The sequence below is a fragment of the Chionomys nivalis genome, chromosome 17, assembly GCF_950005125.1.
Source record: "Chionomys nivalis chromosome 17, mChiNiv1.1, whole genome shotgun sequence".
Taxonomy (NCBI): Eukaryota; Metazoa; Chordata; class Mammalia; order Rodentia; family Cricetidae; genus Chionomys; species Chionomys nivalis.
The window spans coordinates 41644955-41668832 of record NC_080102.1 but is presented as its reverse complement, the minus strand read 5'-3'; the positions used below and the strand labels follow the sequence as shown (position 1 = coordinate 41668832).

The 23878-nt window shown below is 54.1% G+C and overlaps 1 protein-coding gene across 4 annotated transcripts in view; it reads right to left on the bottom strand.

Annotated features, from left to right (window-relative positions):
* Prr5 (proline rich 5) overlaps nt 1-23878 on the bottom strand; it is a 43250-nt gene that overhangs the window by 7319 nt on the left and 12053 nt on the right. For 2 of the 4 annotated variants that reach the window (XM_057792093.1, XM_057792094.1), the window contains exons 1-5: nt 18228-18525; nt 11885-11965; nt 6036-6084; nt 5748-5805; nt 146-237 (exon numbers count right to left, since the gene is read on the bottom strand). In XM_057792093.1, coding sequence (XP_057648076.1) covers nt 146-237; nt 5748-5805; nt 6036-6084; nt 11885-11965; nt 18228-18364 — 417 coding nt within the window. In that variant the 5' untranslated portion in view covers nt 18365-18525. Of the gene's footprint in view, nt 1-145; nt 238-5747; nt 5806-6035; nt 6085-9205; nt 9255-11884; nt 11966-18227; nt 18526-23878 lie in introns of those variants that run through there. The other 2 variants (XM_057792095.1, XM_057792096.1) reach the window with 2 other exon arrangements.

Sequence of the window (23878 nt, the reverse complement as noted above, 5' to 3'; positions counted from 1 at the left end):
CGCTGGGCTGTAAGGGACATCCCGGGTTAGTGCAGAGGAGAGGAGCATCAGGCCTGGAGTCCTTCTTCTTGGAGCTATCCCAGGTACCCGCAGTGTGTCCTGGACAACTGGGACTCCCCTAACGCCCATGCACCCAGCCATATACCTGTACAGGGTAGAAGATGGCCTGCAGCGTGGGCAGCACGTCACTGAAGAAGAAATCCCAGGTCTCCGCCAGCGAGTCTAGCAGTTTCTGTCCTGTGGATGAGAGGAGCCATTACAGCATGTCCTGAACACACGCGGACCCATCCAGGACAAGAAGCTAAGCAGGAGTGGGAAGTCTCTGAGGCCCTGCAGAGGCCTCACTAGCCCCCAGCATAGGACAGCTCTGTCGCCCTGAGCCCCTGTGAAGTGGGTACAGGCCAACGCCTACAATCTAGAGCAGATGGGACACAATGAGACTAACCCATGAAGGTGCTCAGCCCAGGGGACGGTGAAGGTTGGCACTCATTCCTGTCCTGAGTGTGCCTGCACAGGCGTTGGCACAAACCCTTCATCAGTTTCCCTCTTCCCCACCCATCCACTTGGAGAACCCCTAACTGGTACAGGCCCAATCTTGGGCACTGGGGACAGTCAAGCCCCGAGTGGCTCTGGATACCCCCTACTATGTGGCAGAGAAGCAGGATACAGAACAGCCATGGGGAGACAGTGGGTAAAGGGTAGAGCTTCCAGGGCCAGTGACCAGGGGTGCAATCTTTGGCTCCCTCTCTAGGGCCCAGGCCTACTTGTGGGAGAGGGGGCTGAGGACTGGCAGGGAGGGCTCCTTGGAGTTATCTGGCGTCTGAGCTGGCTTCTCAGATGGATACGTGTTGAGCATGTGACACCCTCCCCCTACCCTACCTTTTTCTCACTGGATAAGTTGCAGGGACTCAGCTGGCCTCTGGCAGAGTGGCACCGCCCGCCATTGGGGAATGGGGCAACTAACTGTGGTCACCAGGATAAAAGGCTGAGACAAATGGTCACTGGGACTATGAATGAACAGGTCCAGCATGTGTCCCATAGGCCTCTGCTGCCATGTGGGTCTGGGGGGGACGGGGTCCTTGCCTGCTGACCAGCCTGCCTGTCTCCAGGTTTCTATGAAGGAGGCCTGTGAAAGTCTTTGCCCAGCTTTCCAGTACTCGTGGAACTTTTCCTCATGGAAAGCCCCAAGTTCATACAGAGTGAAGACATGGGGACACAGAGAGCTGGCCTCAGGAGCAGGCTGGCCTCTGTGTGTGGCCGCTCAGGGCTGCCTACCGGCGGTCCCGGGTGGCCCACACCTGGCTCCATGGGCCAGGAGGCTGCAGGAATGCCCGGGGCAGGCGGATGCTCACAGCCCCTCGGAGCCCTGCCTGAACACAAAGTCTCTTCAGTTCCTGCCATCAGACAGGAAGAAAGACTGTTCAGTCCTGGCTGGCTGTGGGGTGGCCCTGGGCGCCGGCCAGGGCAGTGTGCCACCAAGTGAAGGTCGTCCTACAGCCCACAGGGCGGACACCCCACAGAAAGCAGATGTTGTAAGACACAGAATCCAGGCCCCAGCTGGAGCCATGTGCTGTCAGGGACCCGGAAGGATAGCCTGGTCCCTGGCTAGGCTCTTGCCTGGGACTGCGGACTGGGCTGTGTGCTGAGGAGTGGGGTCAGCAGAGACTAAAGTCAGACACAAAGGCTGATGCCTTGCTCTGTGGCTGTAGAGGAGCCCTGGAAAGTTCTTCCAACCAGACCTAGCGGCACTCTCTATGTAAGGTACAGGGTAAGTCCCTAGGGATCGACGACAAGGTACCCTGTGTTTGCTGCTGGCATGACACAGCCAGCCAATGTGTGTACCCTGCCTAGGCCCCAGTCAGAGATGGAGCAGAGAGCTTTGGGGAAGGGCCAGGCTGAGGATCCATGAAGGCTTTCACTGGGCAGTCAGTCTCCCCTTTATGTGGCCACAGGGTGGTAAGAACAGGAGAGAGGTAGGCGGATACAGCGCTAATTCACAGGCTTCAGGGATGGCAATGACCACAGGGAAATAATGGAGGTGGGGGCTAACGTTGTACAGCAGAGGCAGGGGCACAAGCAGGCAGGCAGCCAGGGAGAGAGGAGAGGCTGCTGGGTGTCAGACACATCAGCTGAGCTGAGGATGGCTTCTGGGTGAGAAGACACAGACCCCGGTCTCAGCAGCCCTGGACCTCTGTGGCCTCTTGGGTGTCGAGCTGGAAACCTTCTGTGAGGTGTTTGGCTATTCCCGTGCAGAAAGCACTCCCGTTCCATCTGGCTTCCTGGAACCACCTAAACTAGATGACGACGGAGGCCTCACAGGAGGCTGCAGAGAAGGGGGCAGATGCCCAGGCTTTGGACTGCCCTCTGGAGGCTACCACCTCCATGTGTCCCCTCCAGCAGCTATAGGCTGAGGGCACAGCTGGCTTCAGGGAACAGGGGATGAATTTCCTGAGGTGGAGAGGGGCTGGGATGGCTGACCCACGGGGCAGCAGTGTGGCTGTAAGGGACAGATAAACTCCTGAGCCGACCACACTTGGAGGCCGTTATCAGGAGCTGCTCCACAGCTCCACACAGCTCTCCCTGCTGCGAGGATGGAGTCACACTTCCTGCCCCGGAGTTTCCCTTCACCTGACATTCATCACACTGGCCTGTCAGCATCTGGTTTATGTCTCAGTCCTCCTAAGTCCCTGCAGGGCAGGGCCTGTATCTTTTCTATCTCCAGGTTGAGGGAGACTCCCCTGGAGCCCTGGCTTGAACACAGTTGGTTCTTTGCTACAGTAGTTAAGAAAGGGGCCCTGAGGGCAGGACGGCTGCAATATGTGACACCCAAGATGTATTCACAGACGCCTGGAGCTTGCAGCTTTCCCTGGGCCAAGGTGGACAGTGCTCGTCAGGGCAGCCTTTCCCCTTTCCCGGGGAAGTCCTGAGTCACAGTCATGAGGCTTCATGGGCCTCACAAAGCTGCCCTTCTCCCAGGACCTGGCTCCCCTGGGCTGCGTTGGTGGGAGGCACAGGCACCTCAAAGAATGTGCTGAGTCAGGCGGGTCAGGAGGGTGTGGGAGGTCTCTTCCTCAGGTGCCAAACATTCACCGTCTTAGGGCTTGGCTGCTGCCTCCTCCAGGAAGCCCCCTGGACCTTGGCTGCCCTGGGCCTCCTGCCCACACCCAGTTTTCAGGCTTTCTCATTCTTGCCTCAGCCTGCCTTAGCTGACACATAGAGGAAGATGTTGGGGAACGGGGGTCCCTTGGAATGAGGCAGGACTCCGAAGGGGACTGCCAGTCATTCGCCCAGGGCCCAGTCCGGCACTTGGAAGAGGAACCCTGAGCAGCGAGCAGCTTGAGTGGGCTGTAGTTATCCTTCTGCTCTGCTCCTGGGCTGCCATGTGTCGAGGGCGACCCCAGCAGGACTGAGTGCTTGTGGCTACTTCCCAGGGCTGCTGGGGCGCCCACCCAGTCAGCAGAAGCAAACCAACCAGGACATAACCAAGCGGAGCACACATCTGGTGTTTGGCCCATGGGAGGAACTCAACTAATGTTTACCACAGTCAGCGAGCAGCTAATCGCTTTTTTCTTTCTTTCTGTCTTTCTGTCTTCCTTCCTTCCTTCCTTCCTTCCTTCCTTCCTTCCTTCCTTCCTTCTTTCTTTCTTTCTTTCTTTCTCTCCTTCTTTCCTTCCTCCCCCCCACCAACCTCTGTCTTCTTTATTTTTCTGGGTTTTTTGATTGGTTTGGTTTCTGAGACAGGGTGTCTCTGGGTAGTCCTGGCTGGCCTGTAACTCACTATGTAGAACAGGTTGGCCTTGAACTCTACCTCAAGGCGTGCACCACCACGGACAGCAGGTACTTATGGAACAGAAGCACAGGTGCTAGTATACAGAAAGTGGTGCCTATAAAATGCTCGTGTCCTGAAGCCAGTACAGGACCTAGTACAGAGTAGGTGCTCACCAAATGTGCCCAGGGCCTGGCACACACAGGTACTTATCACATGCTCACAGGGCTGGGCACACAGCAGAAATTTGCAAAGGAGAATCTGTATATGCCAAGTCCTCTGGATACTAGCCTCACCATAGTGCCAAGCCCCTCCCAGGACCCCAAGACTATCAGTTGCCAGAAGCCTCAAGTGTTGTGACCAGGAAGTCAAAGTCCTCTGATGTGGGCCGAGCCAGGCAGGGAAATTGGCTGGGACTGTGAAGCCTGAGAAAGGACTAGTGGTGCCTGGTATCACACCAAGGCTCGAATTCTGCCTCGGCTTTCCCTGTATTGTGGGTATGAACAAATTGCCTTCTGTCTCTCATGTCCCTGTGTGGGAACAATGACCTGCCATAATCTAGTTCTCTGGTCTTTGGATATTCACAGACTCAACATGAGATCTCTCAAACAATGGATGGGGTTCCTGTTAGGATCTGGCTATAAGGTGGCCCCTGAAATAGCTTGTGTGTTGATGGTGTGGTCCACAGCCAGCAGCGCTGTGGAGGTGACTGGATCGCGAAGACACTGGCTCCATCACAGGATGGATCAGAGCTGAACGTGCTTTAGGAGGTGGGGCTTGGTGGGAGGAAGTGGGTTGAAGGTGTGATGGTTAACGCCATCAACGTGACAGGATTCTTAACAGGAGATCTATCTGCTCTGGGTGCGAGGGAGTCTCCAGGCTGGGTTAACCGAGGTGAGAAGACCTGCCCTGGGTGTAGATGCTGGGGTCCTGGACCGAGCAACACAGAGAACATGAGCTGAGCATTCATCTCTCTGCTTCTTGGATGTGGGTGCCATGTGACCTGTCTCCTGTTTCTGCCACCATGCTTTATCCATCATGATGGGCTGCAGGCTCCAACTGTGAGTGAAAAGTCCCCTTCCTTAAGCTGCTTTTGCCATGGCAACAAGAAACATAACATGCACTGTCGGAGGGCCTATGAAAGCTACACGTTGCCTCTGGTCTCTTCCTGGCCAGAAGTTGTTCCTGGACAATAGCTTTGCTCAGCCACATGCTCTCCCCATCAGGATATTAGCTTCATCCCGGGCTCAACGTGATGAGGTCTCGTGTCCTTGAACCTCTGTGAGACAAAATCAGCCCTGTCCCTTTGTGATGGTTAGCTGTGTCAACTTGACACAACCTACAATCACACAGCAAGAGATGCAATCATAAATTATCTAGATCAGGCTGGCTTCTGGGTATGTCTGTGTGGCACTGCCCGGATTGCTAGATGATATGAGAAGACCCAGCCTGCTGTGGGTGGCACCAATTCCTAGGCAGTGGATCCTAAACTGCGTAAGAGAGCTGAGCATGGCAGACAGCAGCACAAATGTGTTCATCTCTCTCTGATCTTGACTGTGACTGTGTGATGTCCCTGCTATGAGGGCCTAGTCCCTGGAGTTATAAGCTGAATAAACCCTTCCTCCTCTAAGTTGCTTTTGTGCAGGGTGTTCCACCACAGCAACAGAAACAAAACTAGGACAGGACACCCTGCTAAAGCGCTGGCTTTGTCACGGTGACGAAAAGCTGAGGGGCACAGTGAGACGAAGCAGAGGGCCTCTCCCTGGGGTTGTAGTCTTCCTGGGCTCCCAAGTGTGGGGGACAGACTCTCTCCAATGTCCCCTCTTAGTCCTGTTGCCCAAGAAACCACCTTTCTTTTCTTTCCTTTGCAGCCGTCTTAACCAGAGAGCCACCCTCCCTCCCAGCACCTGCCACACCACTGTTCCAGAACGTCAACCACAAGGGCCTCAGCCAGGCTGATTACCTCAGCCCTCAGACTCACCCTCGTAGAAGCGTATCTTGTCACGAAGGATCACCATGCCCTTTGTGAGCAGCTGGTTCTGAAAGTGAGCAGAGGCGCCATCACTGGCCTGCAGCTATTCCAGGGTGGTCTGGCCCACAGGACCCCCATGACTCCACCAATAAGCAGTTGAGACATGAGACCCCTCCTGCCACAGTCAAAACCCACCCACCCTGAGAGGCAAGCTGCTCGGGCTGTCACAGGTCATATGACATAAAGACATCCTTCGAGAGACAGACCAAACCTTCCTCCGTGGCAAGGCCCACACACCTGCAGGTACTCAGTGAAGAAGGACCCCAGCTCCGTCTTCAGCAGCTGCCTGTAGGGGAGGGGAGATGAGAATGAGTTGAGGCCATGCGGTGCTAGTAAGGGCTGGCAACATCCGGGCAGCCAGGGACCAACCTGCTCAGCACAGCAACGCAAGCGGCCCAAGAGAACATTTGCCCTCTGTGACCCACAGAATGGCTGGCTCACTATGCATCTCCCCTGTCCATCTTACAGAAGAGAAGCCTGAGGGTCCCAGAGGGACCATGGCGTCTTCTACTTCCTCAAACAGACACCTGCAGGCCTGACCCTGTTACACTAGACTCCATCCACTTTCTACCTGCTCGAATACCACAGGGGGCACAGAGCCCTCCTTTCCCAAGTGGCTTCTCCTTTATTCTGAGTAGTGAACTGAGTCTTTATAGAGCGGCAGGCAGGCACTAACTGAGGCTACCGTATACAGCTGAGGCAGGAGTAGCTCAGAAAGAGTCAACTACTGGCCTGGGGTCCACAACTCATGCCAGATTAACAAAGGAATCTCCATTTTGTGAACAGAGCTGCTCACGACTAGTGGAGTCATTTCCGCCCTGACCCTATGCTGAGAAAGCATGGCTACAGTGAGGGTTTAAATGAGACTGTCCCCTCCCATGGGCTAGGATCTTGAACACTAGGGTCCCCAGATGGTGCCACTGTTTGAGGCTGTGGAACCTTTTGGAGGTGGAGCCTTGACAGAGGAATTAAGTCACTGGGGCCGGACCCACTTCCTGTTTACTCTCTGCTTACCCTTAGGTTTGAAGATGTGAGCTCTCAGCATCCTGCTCCGGCCTCCAGGCCCACCCCTTGATGCTTCCCCACCATGATGGCTTCTTATCCTTCTAGAGTGCAAGTCAAGTAAACTCTTCCTTCTGGTAGCTGCTCTTGGTCACAGTATTTAATCACAGCACCAGAAAGGAAACGGACACAGCCCAACATCCACAGAGTCCTCACGTGCTGAGCCAAACCAAGTAGAAATCCTAACTTTTCTGGCTACTTGGGAGATATAACTTGTCCTGAATTACGGACAGCTCTCATCACACGGCTCTGGTACACACAAATCCTGGTTACTTGGGCTTGAACCCCCGCCCCTAGCACTCTGTCAGCTGCCACAGTGACTGACTACAGCGTAAGCTCCTCCCCATCCTGGCTGGTGGCCGAGCATGGTGTTTCCTTCAAAGCTGCTCTGTGATTGGTCTCCATCACCTGTCCTTCCGCTCACACTCAACCCAGCACGTGGCTCCATCCTCTCCTTGTCTCCTAGTAACAACCTGCACAAGATGCTTTATAAAAACAGACAAACCAGGTGCTGGCTCAGGGGTAGAGCACTTGCCTTGCATGTACAAGGCCCTGGGCTCCATACCCAGAACAGCAAACAACAGAAATAAGGACAAGCCGCACAGGAACTGGAAACACAGGAGGGCTGAAACTTCAAACACAAGCACAAAACCTAACAAAAAGAGGAAGTGACCAACAGAAGCAAAGCAAGCACAGCCAGGTGGACTGGGCGCTGTTTCCACACACGAACAGGAAGCTGAAAATGCCCACATCCAAAATACACCTACAAAACCGGGTTCAGAGGCATGCATGTCAGAACATCACAGTCATCCTTGGCTATATAGTGAGTTGTAGGCCAGCTTGGGCTACAAGAGATCCTGCATCTCAAAAAGCAAATAAATGCATGTACTCCATTTAATGAACACAACAGCATAGATGGACCCACCTTGGACATGTTCAGAACACACTCAGAATCCAGTTGGTCCAAACCTACACGAAGTGCTGACTCAGGCGATTGTACGAATCTTGTTCGGAGCATTGAAAAACAATGGCTGTGCTCCAAGTGGGAAGCTCTGAACAAGCCACACTGCAGAGCCGTCCCTGTATGGTTTGTTCATCTGCTGGTTTTAGACGAGGGTCTTGCTATGCAGCGCAGGCTGGCCTCCAGCTCACTACGGGACCTAGGCTGGTCTTAAACTCACGGTGACCAGCCATCAGAACGAGACAGTGAAATTCAGAAGTCACACAATGTGGGCAGAGTCAGGCCCCGGGACTCAAAGTTGCTCCCTAGTCTTGTGGATTAAAAATGTAACGGTCAGGCACATGGATGCCAGTTGTAATGAGAGCACTCAGGGCAGGCAGAGACAGGAGGATCGCTACAGAAACAAAAAGGAAGATGGAGAGGTAATCAGCTTTCCTCAATAGTAACTCCTCTGTGCTCTGAAGGAAGCCAATGAAGGTGAAGGGAAATGGGATGTGGAGGAAAGACTGAAGGTGGTGCCCAATGAGGGCTTAGACTTCACCAGAGGCATCCAGTCACTTGACAATGTGCCACGGGGGTTTCGTCATGAATGTGTTGAGCTGCACTCACAGCTATCCAGGGATGCGTGAGGCCTGAGGGCTGCTAATGTGGAATGTCCCTCTGTATGCTGTAAATGTGTTTATTATCACTGCTTAATAAAGAAGTTGCTTTGGCCTATGGCAGAGCAGAATATAGCTAGACAGGAAAGCCAAACTGAATACAAGGAGAAGAAGGTAGAGTTGAGGGAGATGCCAGCAACCACCAGGGAAGCAAGATGTGAAGTAATAAGCAACAAACCTTGTGGCAAAATATAAACTAACAGAAATGGGCTAATTTAAGTTGTAAGAGTTAGTAATAAGCCTGAGCCACTGGCCAAACTTTTATAATTAATATAAGCCTCTTAGTGAGGCCTATTCAGGAACAGGTGGGCAGGAGAGAAACCTCCATTTACAGGCTGCAGGCTGGATATACCTGGTAGACCAAGAAACACTGAAAAAATGGCCAACTCACAGTCAAGACAGCTCAGAGACATGTGGCCAAGGATACAAACTAATGCTTCTCCAAAGAAGATGCATGAACAGACAGCAAGCACACAAAAGATGCCCGATGCCATTAGAAATGCCGACCAAAGCCACAAGGAGCCACTGTGGCAGCCACAGTGCTGTGAGAATCTCAACCAGAAAGAAACGCAGTGAGAGGCGGGGACCAACCTCGCAGCTCACACTGCAGGCAGCAGGAGTTTCTCCAAACTGAAACCCTGGCACCTAGAAGATCCAGACAGATGCTAAGAGAAGCAAAACCACACATTCTCGTAGAATCTTGAACATAGAATCTGGGTACATACCTACAATCCTGACAGTCATGAGGCTGAAGGAGGAGAATCTCAAGTTCAATGTCAGCCTAGGTTATAGAAGTCACCAGATCCACTCTTTAAAACCGAAACCAAGCGGGCGGTGATTGCTCACACCTTTAATTGCAGCACTCGGGAGGCAGAGGCAGAAAGATCTCTGCAAGTTCGAAGTCAGGCTGGTCTACAGAGAGTTCCAGGACAGCCAGGGCTACGCAAAGAAACCCAGTCTCAAAAACATGAAGCAAAACAACAATAACAAAACAAAACATAGCCAGACGGCCCACATCCAGAACCCAGAGACAGGAGGATCTCCGTGAGTTCAAGGCTAGCTAGGGCTAAATGGACAGTTCCAGATCAGTCACTGATACATAATGAGACCTTGTCTCAAAAGAACAAATAGATAACAAAACAAAACCCAGACCTAAATGAAAACTCTCAAACCCTTTGTACAAGGATTCTCCCAGCAGCAGCACCCAGCACTCCGTCAGTCACAGGCCACACAGGTAATCAGATGGAGCAGAATCAGTGCAAATCCGGCTCCACCACAGCCAGACCTCAAAAGCACCAAGGGAACAGCCGCAGGCTGTCATGAAATGTCATTCATATAAAATGTCCAGAAGAGGGAGTCAACAGGGACAGGAAGTGGACATGTTTGTCGAGTGGGGTGAATAACGGGCTGTTGTTGCGTCACTCTTTTGGGGTGATGCAAAATGAACTGAAAGTTTGGTGACGATCATACAACCACACAGGCACACTCAACACTTACCAGGGCATTTTATGGGGAATTGTATGGTATATGAATTACATGTGAATGAAAGTTCACACAGCCAGTGCACAAGCGGCAGGTCCCTCATGGTGGCGGTGCAGGAGCATCGTGGGGCTGAAAATTCATTGAATGTGCCTGTACTTTCTCCATCACACACAGTACCGTGTCACAGTGTCTGAGTGTTCAGGACAGTGACCTGCTGGTGCCTGGGAGCACGGGGAAGGCTATACACTCTGCACCACAGGTGTGCAGCTGGATCAACAATCTAGGCTTATGAAGGCATACTCTGTGATTACCTCACATGGTGGAAGTGTCTGGGGATGCTGAGGTGTCCTGTGACCAAAACACATGAGGCTCTATATAAATGGGCATGCGTATGTGCGTGCATGCACATATACATATAAAGGGAGAAAGGTGTGATGCAAATGGCAGACTTCAACTGTGACTGTCCCTCCTAGGTATAGCGGACAGACCCCTGCTCACATCACTGACTAGCCCTTACAATAGTGGCGGGTAACTTTTGTATATAGCCATTAATGGCTCCATCCATAGACTCTCTTGCCGGACCAAAGCCAATGACCAGCTATGCATTGGAAGCACAATCAGCTGCAGTTAATTTTCATTTGAGGCAGGGTCAAGATACGTCAGGATGGCATTAAACCCGATATATAGCTGAGGATGCCCTTGACCTAGCTGATTTACTGCGGAGGAGAGCTAGAGTGGAAAGGGATAGTTCTGAACAGCCGTGGACCCTGGAGTCTACAGCCAGCACAGCAATAGGCTTGTCTACTGTCATTATGTAAGGATTTCTGGCATTTTGCTCTGCAATGAACCCAGCATCTCCCATCACCCTGACTTTTACCCACTTTCTAATCAGGAGCTGGGACACAGGGTGTCTTCTCTGAACCTTACCTCCCAATCCATCCTAGGGAGCAGGGTAACCCCTTAGAGCTGGAGGCTCTTAGAGAGGAGATGGCAGCCACAACTAAAGGGCCAAGAGTGCTGGGCCCCCCCTACTCTATGGATTTAAAGATGTCCTCTTTGCCCTCCGCATTCAGCACAGTCTTTCCCTGTGTGTAGTGCTGGTGACAGAACCAGGGCCTCACACATGCCAGGCAAGAGCTCTTCACGGGCCAACACCAGATCAACCAGCAGATTTGGCTAGATTTGTTATAAGAAACCTTTAGGAAAATGGGGACCCTGGGCTGGCCATATGCACTAGGGACACTGGGGTGCCACAAGTAAGTAATAAGCACAGGGCCTGGGGATGCACCTTGCTCCGTTCTCTATTTGACTCTGGCCAGCCCCCTTCGTGTCCGGGCCTCAGTTTACCCACACAAGGGCCCTTTCAGGTGGGTGTGGGGTTGTTGACCCCTGTGGGTTTATCCTCACACCCTGCCTTCATGACCGAGGGGAAGGTTCGCTGCCAACTGTCGCAGATGTACTTTGAGTCTAAGGACAGGATGCTCTGGGTCAGGGCTAGAGGTTAACAGCACAGAGTGGAAACACCTCACTGTGCCAGCTGCGTGGCTGTGGGGAGGCAGCATGGCTACCCTGGACTCTATGGCGGCTGCGAGCTCCCTCAAAGCCGCTGCAGCGAGCGCTCCTCTGTCCTCAGCTCCCTCACAGCTTGCTTCCCAGCTAGTCGCAGGAAATGAGGGGTGTTCGCGGCTGGACTGTTTCCTGAATGGCACTGGGTCATTAAGCAGGTGGGCCCTTCCTCTCCGACAGAGTAAATATCCTCTGGAAGGCACCAGGCAGCAGGGAATGTGAACATTATCTCAAGCCACTAAGTTCCACCCTGCTGGTCCTAGAAGGGTGTCTCCAGGAGGGTGGGGTGTGGGCCTTCCCTCCCCCACCCCCAGTTACACAGATGGGTTTCCCAGGCAGGACTGGCTTGCACTCACCGGACACCTTCGTTGAGGATGAAGAGCTCCTGGTCGGGCAGCCCCTTGCGCTGGAAGACAGCGATCACGCCGTTATGGATGCTGTGGGCAGACAGAAGAATGGTCACCCAGAGGCATGGGGCCTCTCGCTTCCCTCTGGGCCTGCCCCCTCCTGCCTTTCCGGTCCCATCCAGTCCTCCTCAGCCCCTCCTGAAATCATTGGTGTGCCCATGCCCTGCTAAGACTCCAGGTCTGGCTCACCGGAACTTGCCAGGCATCTTGCACGCCCTCAAGTCCAGCCTGGGTAGACCTTCCCTTCCTTCCTGCATGCTTTTAATCTTCCCAGCCACGACAGATATTGGGGTTCCTTTACATCTCTTCTCTCTCTGCTTTTCTTATGTCCTCCTAATTTGCCTCCACATCCCAAGACTTCCAGCCCCATGATGAAGCCCCCAAGAGTCACTGGGGTCCCAACCCCCAAGCCCTTTCTATTGTCAACAGTGAAACTGACCCTCTCCAGCCTGATGATTATAACTCTCTGAAGCAGGAAGCTGCAAACACTTTTCTCTAAAGGACCAGAGGGTCCCGCAGCTAGTCAGCTATCTGCTTCAAAACTGTGAAGTTGGGAATGTGGGACTGTATACCAATAAAACTTTATTATTCATACATCAGATGATGGATTGAGTTTGGCTCATGGGCTTGCTTCAGCAGCCCTGCATGAACGTCAGGAAAACCCTGAACTGAACCTACCTAGGAATTAACCTAGGCTTCCATGGCTGAGCCAACAGATCCCCCCAACACCCCTAACATAGCCAGCTGACCATTTCCTAGGCCAGTCCGGGTTGAGTCTCTGCTCAGCCACCCCACTTGGGCCCTTCACTAACTCCAGCCTGATGGACAGCCCGAGGGACAAGCCTGGGGTGAATCCTGCTCTAGGTTCCAGACCTTGGTGTTCCCTTCCATACAATGAACTGAGTGAACACAGCTGTCCACCTCCTGGGGGCCTACAAGGCCTTTTAGGGTGGGTACTCAGGATACCTTGGCCACATCCAACTTTGATGTTCTAAACACCAACAAGTGGTGGGGACAGTCAGACCACAATTAGAGAAGAAAACACTGAGGCTTAATGAAGTCAAGGGACACATCTTCTGTTCAGCAGGACCAGAATTGAGATGAACCGATGGCTCACAGTCCTCCCAATCCTATTTTTAGGGGTACACAGGTTAGAACCGGCTCCTCAGCTCTCCGAGGCTCTGTGGGCCCTTGTCAGTTTGGAGAGAGGGAGGATAGAGAGGGCCAGAGGACCCCATGTGATTTGCCACCCTGAAACACAGAAGCGAAACCCTTCCTATCTCAGTAACAGCCTCCTGGCCAGAGTGACAAGCCCAGTCAGGACATCTGCAGAGGCTCAGTCCCCAGGAAACCACAGGAACAGAGGGATTTCCGGGTGTGGACAGGGGAGGGCATCCTCAGGTGCAGATCCCCACCCCTCTCTAGCCTCCACTAAAAAACCAGGCTCTCAGTGCAGGTAGGCCAGGCTCTAGCCTTGGAGCCGGTATCACCCGGTGAACACAGGGAGAGACAGAAGCTCAGTCTCAGGCAGACTGCTACCGGAGGAGGACAGCCCAGTCCTGAGGCTCCAGGACACTCACCCATGGCTACCCTGGTTCCACTGAGGACTGTTACCAGGAGGCTGATTCCTGCAGGGAGGTGTGGGGTCACTATCTTTCCCAGATCCCAGCCTGCTCTGGACTCCTCGGAGGCATCTGGGGACACGGAAATGAGTGCTTGTTTCTTATTTGCCAGGGGCCCTCCTTAATGTACCAGGAAGCTGGATGACAGGAGGCCATGCCCCCCACCTCAGACCTGGTTCTTAACGCCCTGGCTCAAGTAGGGAAGAAGAGCCAAGAGTATCTCATGACTGCTAAAACCACTTAGTGGTCTACAGCAAGTCAGATCTGCTCTGACATCTGGGAGGCGGCGGACCCGTCACTCACCAGCACAACATGGCTACCTCCTAGGGAGGCTCCAGATGAAGTGCTCTACCTTGTCCAGCTTCTAGAAGCACTTGTGTCCCTTGGCTCTAGGTCCTTCCTCGTCTTCAAGAATGGCTAGGTAGGACTCTAGGTCTCAGCTCTCTGGTTACATCTCCTTCTCTGAGATGTCCCTCCCATCACAGAGTCTGCATAAAACCACCTAGACAGGCTGGGGGCCATCTCCTCAGGCTCAGCAACTGCAGTGTAACCACATCTGCTAAGCCTCCTAGCCACGTGAAAGCCCACACCCACAGGCTGAGAACTAGGGCGGGGACACTTTGGGGCGGCTGTTCAGTTGGCCACACCTACACTGGGGCCCGGGACAGAGTAAGGCAGGGTGAGTGAAGGCCCGGAGCCCTAGGACCCTTGCCTGGAAGCTCTGGCTCAGTCCTCTGGTCCTTAAGGGGCTCTGAATATTTCAGAGTCGAGCCTGGGTGGGATCTGGTCTCTGATCCCTCTTACACTTTGGGCCTATGTGGCCCCTGTAGTTCTCTTAATCCCAATTTTCTCATCTGTACATCAAGTATATTAACGCCCCTCCTAAGGTTCCCGACGGTCCTGCTCCTTGTCCCACCAGAGTTCCCTGGAAAGACAGCTCTATCTACTGCTTGCTTTACCCTGCCCCAGTGGAGACAGGAAGCATTCCTGGAGGCATCCCCGACACTGGGCTCCTGGGTGAGCCGGGTTCAGGTCCCAGACACTGACTCAGGGTATCTCATTCTCTTTACTGACAAGGACAGCCCCCTTGGGAGGAGGGCTGGGGGCAGGGACGCACACCTTGCTTGGTGGTGGTGGGGTGTCCCACACTTTGGGGTGTACTTCCTTCTGCTCCTGCCTGCCCAGGGCTTCCACTTCCTGGGGGACAGATGTGAGTGAGGCACTGGTTGAGTGATGGCTCAGAAGGCTAAGAGGAGACCCCCATGTGTTCCCCAAGCACTTTGGAACTACTGTGGATTTTTTAAAAAATTCTTTAATTTTTTAAATATTTTTAATTATTTATTCAACTTTATTTTGCCAGGTTCCTTGGAACTGGAGTAACTAGAGTTGTGAGCTGCCATGTGGGTGCTGGAAATTGAACCTGGGTCCTCTGGAAGAACAGAAGTGCTCTTAACTGCTGAGCCATCTCTCCAGCCCCCACTATTGTGGAGTCTTGACGTCTTTGGGGAGTTTTTCTGGAACCCCTGGGCTGCGAGGCTAGGGACAACAGGGCATATCCTTGGCAGGTGGGGAGGCCTGTTGTGGCCCTGAGCTCTGGGAAGGCAACAGCAGGTGCTTCGGAAACAGCTTCAAAATTCCAGGTGCTTGTGGGGGACAAGGCAGCATGCCATGCCTCTTTCCGAGAACGTCCCAAGCTCCTGCACACCCAACAGACACAGAGAGCAGGGGCAGGCGGCCTAATAGCCAGCAGTCCAGTGTCCCCTGTTCTATCCTCCAAGTGCTAAGTGCCACCAGTAATTACCTCCTGCTCTGGCAGCTCCTTTGTTTACTTTCTGACGGTCTAGGGTCTCCGGCCCTGAACAGGCTGTTTGCTGCTAAACCAAGATCTTAGCCTGGTCCAGCCAACACCGAGAAAATGAATGAATGAATGAATGAATGAATGAATACATGACTGAGTGCGTGGACTATCTTAGGACACAGCAACGACTTTGCAGGGAATTTGGGGGATGTACTCACTGTCACTATAGTGGGCTGGACACTGTCCCCAGGTGTTTGTGTATAGCTTAAGCCTCAAATCTGACAGGGAAAGAGGCTCTTTACAACTACAACGGGCTAAAACCTAGAGATGAAGTGGTCCTGGGTTGAGGTGGCCCGCAGTTGGTGGCTGGTGGCCTCATACACAAAAGAAACTTGGGTCAGGTGTGGTGGCACATGCCTGCAATCACAGCAACCTTAACTTTAGGAGAGGTGGAGGTCGGAGGACTAGAAGTTCAAGATCATCTTTGGCTACCTAGTGAATTCCAGGCCAGCCTGGGATATGTTGGGATCTGTCTCAAAACAAAACAAAAACCTAGGGAGCTGGAGAGGTGGCTCAGCAGCTGAGAAGTTGAGTGCACTGGGCTGCTCGTGCAGAGGACCTGGGTTCGCAGCACCTACCTGTAACTACAGTTCTAGGGACTCCAACACCTTTTTCTGTCCTCTGCAGACGCTAGTCACATACACACGGGGGCGGGGGGGCACCCATACACACGAAATCTCAAGAAACAGAAAAAAAAAAAAAAAAACAAAACAAAACACTCCCTCCAAAACTCAAAACTCGGAGACCTGGCTAAAAAAAGCTCTGAAGACAGAGACGGAACTAAAACAAATCTGCCATGAACCAAGGACAACAGAGCCAGCAGAGGCAAAGCCAGAACCCTCTCTGGAGTCCCCAGAGGGAGGCAGCCAGGTCACACCCCCACATCTAGCTGTGCCAGAACACACACACTCCTGTTATTTGGGGTGGTCCAGTGTGGCATGACTCTACAGTCCCAGGACACTAATGAGGTCACGGAGGTAAAAGGGGGTCATGCCTGGGCTCAGAATGAGGGCCACAGCTTGGAGGGCTAGCCAGGATCCGCAGGCTGATACTGCTGTTGTGACCCTGCTTGAGGCTGATGTCCTGGAGCCCTTGCAGACTGTACACTGGGAGAGGAGCAGGAAGACGGGCAGGGGCTGGGAGGGGACTCTGGGAGGGAACTCTGGGCACACTGTCTCAAGTCCATCACTACTTTGTGTCTGAGAGGACACCCATCTGGGAGTGGACCTGGAATCAAGTCATGCAATGGTGTGCAGCACGGGTCCTGGTGCTCTGGGTGACCCTGTGTCTCTCATCTGGGGTGGAGGGTAGAATTTTCCTTGTAGGCTAAGATCAAGACAAGGGTGAACTGGAGGCCCTGAAGGCTGGCACAGGCAGAGCCCCGCTGCCACAGGCAGGGGGAGCCTCCACCCTAAAGGATGGACATAGGAACTGTTCAGGTACCGTGGGAGCTCCAATCAAGCCTCTGCAGTCTGACAGGCCACCAAAGGAAAAGCCCGTGGGAGACTCGAGTGATCTCTCCTAGCAAGGCCCCCCAGAGCTCTGGCAAAAAGCAGATCCCCTCACAACCACACAAGGTGAGGAGCCATCTAAGTCCTCTGAGCTAGAGGCCCCCCAGGTGGGAGTGAAAGAGTCCCCACAAAGTCACTTTTATTTAAGTCCCCAGACATCACACTATAGGCATTCTCTCAATGTGCCCTGACCTGAGTTCTGAGTCACAGGGTTCCCACTGTGCCAGAAGCCATGTCCAGAGCCTTTATTACACATTTTTATAGTTAATCCAACAACAGCCACTCACCCATATCATTGATAAAGAAACTGAGGACCAGAGGTAGTAAGCAAACCACTTAAGGTCACCCAGCAGAGAAGTAAGAGTTGAAATCTGAGCCAAAGTTAGCATGGCTCCACTAAACCCTGGCCAGAGACAAGAAAGAGGGTGAAGACACCAGTGAGCAGCTCTGGGGCAACAGGAACCTTCCTTCTTACTGTTCCGCTACCTGCCCAGTGAGGAGAATTGTGCAGGCCTAAGATAGAGGGAAACCGAGGCAGGAAGGTAGTCTTGGCTCTCAAGCAATCTTCAGCTTAGTGGAGGGTGGAAGATAGGGTCCCAGTTGGCAGCCCTATCTTCCCCGGGCTGCTCACTAGATGAACAGAAGACGTGTGTCCAAGTGACAGCCGGGTCCCTGGTGGCAGACCACAGCGGGCGAAGCACCTGGCAGGATTTCACCGCCAGGTGGAGGGGTGGAGAGGAGAGCCAGCATCCATAGACCTCCCTCAACAGCCTGCCTCACACTCCCTCGATCTGTATTTTACTCTGGGTAGAAATATTTATTTTTAAAGGGGCCAAGAGGAGACCCATTGGGGAACTCGGCTAAAAGAACTATCTGTGACTCTGGCTCTGAAAGTACAGCTGGGGGAGGGGCTTCCCACGCCCGGCTGGTCGGGACGGGCCTCCGGAAGGGTCCGGTAAGGAATGTCTGGCAGCTGCCGCACCACCCCGGACAGCTGGGAGGCCCGGGGTCCAACTAGGGGGAAGCCACCGCCCACCCCGCGCCGAGAGCCCGACACGCATACAGGAAGTGCAGCGGCGCTCCGCTGGGGCCCCACGAAGCTCAAGTGCGCCCCTGCGAAGTGGGGGCGCAGAGGCAGCTTCTGCTCGGGGCCACCCGCCCCCGGGGCGCGATCGCGGGCTCGAGCCGCCGACACGTTGCACTCGCTTCCCTCCCCGCGCGCGGCCCGGCGGCGGGGCGAGCTGCGCGCAAAGTGGCGCGGTACCGTCTCCGGCCACGCCGCTCCGGGCTGCGCGCCTTACCTGTTCCAGGTGGCGTTGGCACAGGCCCGGCGCTGCTGCGTGCCCCGCTCGTCCGCACCCGCCGCGCCCGGCTCCCTCTTGCCCAGGTCACTGAGGCTGGGCGAACTCATGAACTTCAACCTGCGGAGAGTCCTCATGCTCACCCCGGCCCACGCGCGTCCCGCGTCCCCTACGACTATACTCGGCTGCTAGCGGCAAGCCCGGAGACCCCGTGGGGTCCCGCCCCGGCCCCGCGCCTCCGCCCGGGGCCGCGCGCCCAGCGCCGGGCCCTGTGAACCATCGCTCGCGGCGGCGCAGCGTGGAGCGCTCGGAGCGCAAAAGCAGGCCGGGGGCGGGGCCTCCCTCTGGGCGGGGCTGTTGTGGGCGTGGTCTCGCGTTGGGAGGGCGGGGCTGGCGTCTTGGAGCGCTCAACGGCCAAAGGGCCAGTTCTGGGGGCGCTCTCAGCCGCCTCCTTCCTTCCCTTCGGAAGCCACCACACAAGCCACACAGCAGTCCAACCCCATCTGCCCACCCGGCACCCAACACTATAGTCACACACATACACACACACACACCCCATGCACAGGGATCCATGGTCTCCCATCAATGTCTCCTGAAGTCACTCCCTCGCCAGTCATCCGTCCCAGGAGAAAAAGCTATGCCCACAGAGATCCATCCAGACCCCTTCACGTGGACACAAGCTCCTCCCACTGCGGATCAAAGCTTTAAGCCGGGTGCCTCAACCATCAGCCCCACCCCACCTGAGTCCAGCATGAACCAGGCTGTCCTAGACCCCTTTCTTAGGGGATGGGCCAGGGACTAGGGTCCTATCAGGCAGGGATCTTGGATGATTGACTGGCCAGAGGGGTTGCTGCAGTAGGAGCTGAAGGAATGGAGGACAGTGACACCCCCTGAATCCTAGGTTCCACTGTCTGGTAGAAGTCGGAGAGTATCCTAAATCCTTGTGCTTGGGTGATATGCTCCTGGGACATAATGCCAAAGCCTTGGGGGCACAAAGAGCAATTTAAATTCTACCTGTTGGGGATGTTGTGGCACCCAGGGCAAAAGAACCTCTCCAGGGTTCTGCCACTCAAATATGCCAAGATGAACCTAACCCAGGCCTCATGTGACACAGTGCCCAGTGCCTCACACAGGGGCTTCTGGGAGTCCCACTAGTTTTGCCTGCCATCTCCAAGCACAGGGGGACAGGCATGGCCCTGGGCAGCATTCAGGAGAGCACCAATCAGGTTCAACTACAACCAGCCAGCATTTCCTAAGCACCCACTGTATACTGGACACCCCCACATTCCTGTGATAAACAGACAATTCCTTGTTCACAAGAAATGTCACAGAGCCTAAGGCCCCTCAAACTACTGTGAAATGACTGACGGGGTTCATGCCAGTGAGGACCCCACTGGGAGGGGTGTCAACAGCAATGAGCTCACCAGCCCCCAAACAAGGGTGGAGGTGACAATGGCAGGGACCATTGATCCATGATCCATGTCAAGGAACCCAGGTCTGGACGGATGAGACATTCAGGTGTGTGTGTGTGGGGGGGGAGGTGTTCAGAGAGCTTCCACTCCTTCTCATCAAAGCAGGGGTGAAACTGCTCGCCCAGAGAGGTGTAAAGCGCCCAACCAACTATGGAGCGCTGGGCATACCGGCCAGGAGCTCTGTCTGCTCAAGGGAGCAGGAAAGAGCCAACTTGCACACTTTCCAGCCGTACTGACATGCGGAACACTGTCACAGCTGGACAAGGATTTCCCAACTTATTATTAAAAAAAACAAAAACAAAAACAAAACTTTGGTGAAAATCCCAAATGAATTACTGACCCATCAGCCCATGCTGGTGTGCAGTGGTGGCCAACATGGCTGGGGCAGAGAGCAGCAGCTGTCCTATAGCATTAGCCTTGAGAGAGCTGGGTGGGTGCTCTCTGCCCCTGGACTAGCTGGAGCCTTGGGGTAAGTCACTTCTCTAGGGTCTCGGCTTCCTGTGTGGAAAGTGAAGGTCACAAAATCTTGGCTTCACCCTGTCGCTCCACGACACGCAGGCCATGCCCTGAGGAATTTTCATCCTGTATCAGGGGTGTCCAATCTGCTGCCCATGAACCCTTTATTGGGGGATAGCTATGGATGCCGGACAACATCAACTCGCAACCCTAACCTTAAGACTGGTTCTCAGCACCTGCAGCTGGTAGCTCACAACTACCTGTAACTCCAGCTCTAGGAATCTGACACACTCAGGCACTGCATGCAAGTACACAAGTTCACACTCAGATACACACAGAGACATGTAATTAACATTTTAAATAATAAAAAATAGGTTGGAAACACTTACTAGACCCTTCTCTTGACCCTATCTGTCCCTCTCCTCCCTATCCCTAGTCCTTAGCATCTCTAGCCTGGACTACAGACCCCTCCCGACCATTCTCTCCAAGTCACACCTGTTGCCCTCATGAACAGTAGCTGGAGCTGCTCATGGCACACGCTGCCCTCCTGAGTTCCCACTGTGCCGAAGAGCAAGTCTGAGGCCACCAATCCATGAGATGCCTACAAGACTTCCATGTCTCCCTGATCTCCAGAACATCCTTCAGTGAACACCAAAGATCAAGGTCGTCTCCCCCTTCTGACCACCTCTGCCCTTGTTCAGACTTAGGATGGCTTTCTGGACATTTCCTATCAGAGCCAGGGGCTGTGACATGCTCATAACCCCATTCTCTATCCTTAGCACATAGTAGGTGCTCGATAGGAATGGCTAGATACACTCATCTCATATTTTAGGCCATATCGGTGGAAACTAAGACGCATAGACAGACGTGAGGCAGCCCTGACTCTACCGCTGATGTAACTGCTGAAGAACCCTGGGCTCTTCAGAGAAGCCTGACCTTGTACCCAGCACAGATGGGCAGGGTAAGGGGAAGGACTGACCTCTGGCTACCTGTCTGGAAGGAGTGGCTGGCTGAGAACAGGGAGGCAGTCTGGGCTGCTCTGGAAGAGCAACCAGAGGAAAAGAAGAGGTGAGGGGAGAGCACAGGGGCGCGGTGGGGGGGGAGGAGTGAGCTGCAGGGGCTCCTGAGGAAGAAGTTAGAGTACAGTCAGGGTCTAAGAGGACAAATAACATGCTGAATGGGGGTACACAGTTGTGAGAATTAGAAGACATATCTAGAGCCAAGGGTAGGGGTGCTCCTCTGTAATCTTGGTAGTTGGAAGGCTGAGACAGGAGAATTGCCTTGAGTTTGCAGCCAGTCTGGGCTCCATAGTGAATCACAGACTCTTAGGCGACAATGTCTCAAAGAAAGGAAAAGAAGAGAGAAAATATCTCCGGAGAGAGTGAAGAAATGAGCTGTCCCCGCCCCAGCAGACTTACACTGGTTACACCCACAGCCCAACACAGAAGTGTGACAGAGACGCGGGGGTGCAGTGCTGCCGGGTGTTGGGGCTGGTGGTAGGAAGCGTGGATGAGAGTTGGCGGTAGGCAGCAAAGGGCAAAGCTCTCTGGGCCCAGAAATCCAAGGCAGAGTCTAGGCGGAGATCAGGCTGTTACAGTTCCCTGGAAAAGACAACCGAGGAGTTTGGAGCAAGTGTGACCCCCAAAACTGTTCCTGTGGCCTTCAGTGTCATAAAATCTGAACAAACCCAACCCCTAAGAAGCCAGCTTTGGTAGGTCGGTAGGTCAAGGGTCAGAGAGCCCGTTTGGCAGAATTCCTAGACAGTTCTTGGTATAGCGATCACCCCTGTAAGTAGGTACAGGGACTTCATGTGCCCTGCTGGGTCCTCCAGGGACCGATGGGGACCTGTGGGCTTGGTCCCTGGATCAAGGATTGAGCTGTTGTTTTAGGAACAACCTTGACGAGAGTCACCTGTGTCTAAGGCTCATGGTTAAGGATGTGGGAGACAAGTGAACTCATTCACACGTCCCCTAAGATGCCAGTGTCCTCACCTCAGAACCACAGCCTCCTCTCATGGGATCCAAGCGTCATCCAACCTCCACCTGGCCAGCAAGGACCCTGAGACAGGATCCTGGCCACAAGGTGAGACTCTAAAAACATCAGGGCTGTCTTGCTGGGAGTGAGCCCCGAGTGAGAAGCCGGGGTTGGGGCCCATCTAACCTTGTTGCCAGGTCAGTTGACCTCTAGGGACTCAAGGAATCCATTTGGGAGATGGGCAGCTTCTCAGAATGTGAGGATCAAGGAAGAAACTGAAGCCCGTAGGGGTCCCGCACTCCCCACAGCCCTCTCCAACTCATGGGGTATGAAGGTACTGAGGGGCTGGCCCAGATGGTTCACACTCAGGGCGGGATCCTCTCCAATCCAGACCTCTGTCCACTAGGACAAGATCAAAGTGCACTTTCACCTGCTCGTGACAATGACAGGGGACAGAGAACTTATTTGAAGAAACCAGTTGAAGAGGGGTCCCTGCCAGGGGTGGGAAGGACAAGAGACAGGGCAGAGAGGCAGGACTTGAACACACTGTCCTACCTAGTACTCCAAAGGCTGTGCTGCTCTCTGGAGGTGAGGGGATCCCACGTCCCAAGAGAGAAATGGAGGCTTTGGGACACATGCGCAAAATCAGGGTGGCCAAAGAGGCATGGCTGAAGCTGGAGCCTGGCCTGGTGAGCAGGAGAGACACAGTCCCAGCTCAGTCATCATGGTTACCTACCCACTCCAAACGCACCCTCACTAGGTTCTCCTCCCGAGAGTCCCTAGAGGGAGCACTTGCCCCGTTGGCAAGGCCTGGCAGTTCCCCAAAGCTGACTGGTACCATGTCTCTAGCAGCCGTGGCAGAGTTGGCTCCTAACCCCGGGGTCCCAGATACCCAGGAGAGGACCAGTAGGTAGCTAAAGAGCCTGGCTCTGCCTTTCTGGCCTGTGCCCCCGGGGCCATGTCTCATCCTTTCCTTGGTGTGCAGAAGATGGTGAAACAGGAAAATCACAAGTTGTACGTCATACCAGGAGCTTGGAAACTCCTGTTAGAGAGGAACAATGGGAAGGGGCAGTGAGCCAGGGCTGCAGAAGTTCAGGAACCTGTCACCATAGGGTAAGACGAAGCTAGGCTCTTGGAGGCCCTTCTCTCTGTACCCCAAAGTCAGCTGACCAGTCAGCGTTCGAGACAGGACAGGCGTCCACTGGGCTTGTGAAAAGCAACAGACAGTGCTATTGCCTCCTCACTCCATGCTACCCTCCCTCAGGTCCTCCTGAAACCTCGCCTGGCTGGGCCTGGTCCTCTGTCCTAAATATGTCTTCCCTCCTGTGTTTCTGGCTGCTGTGGGATTCTGACCAGCAGAGATCCCTCGGATCTGACACCACCGTCACTATAACCATGTGACCCCAAGACACTCTCTGCCTCTAATTCTCAGTGAAGGTCTTGGATATCAGTTTCCAAACTTCTTTGGGGAGGGTGGTTTTGAACCCTGGTTCTGGTCCGTCCCTTAGCACCCTGAGGGAAGTGAGGTTCCCCATGGAGCTGAATCTGGAAGTGGCAGAAAGTTAAGGTTTGATTCCCTTAGGGAGAGCTGCTCCAGCCCTGCCAAACGCATCACAACCTTAGCCTTGGACAGAGCGACCCTGCTTCATGTGGGTGCTTGACTACGGGGCTTGTCCCCACTCCGAGGATGAAGGCCCCATGCCAGCAGTGGGGACCGGCAGGTTGCCAGCTTGCCTTCCTGCTCTGTGC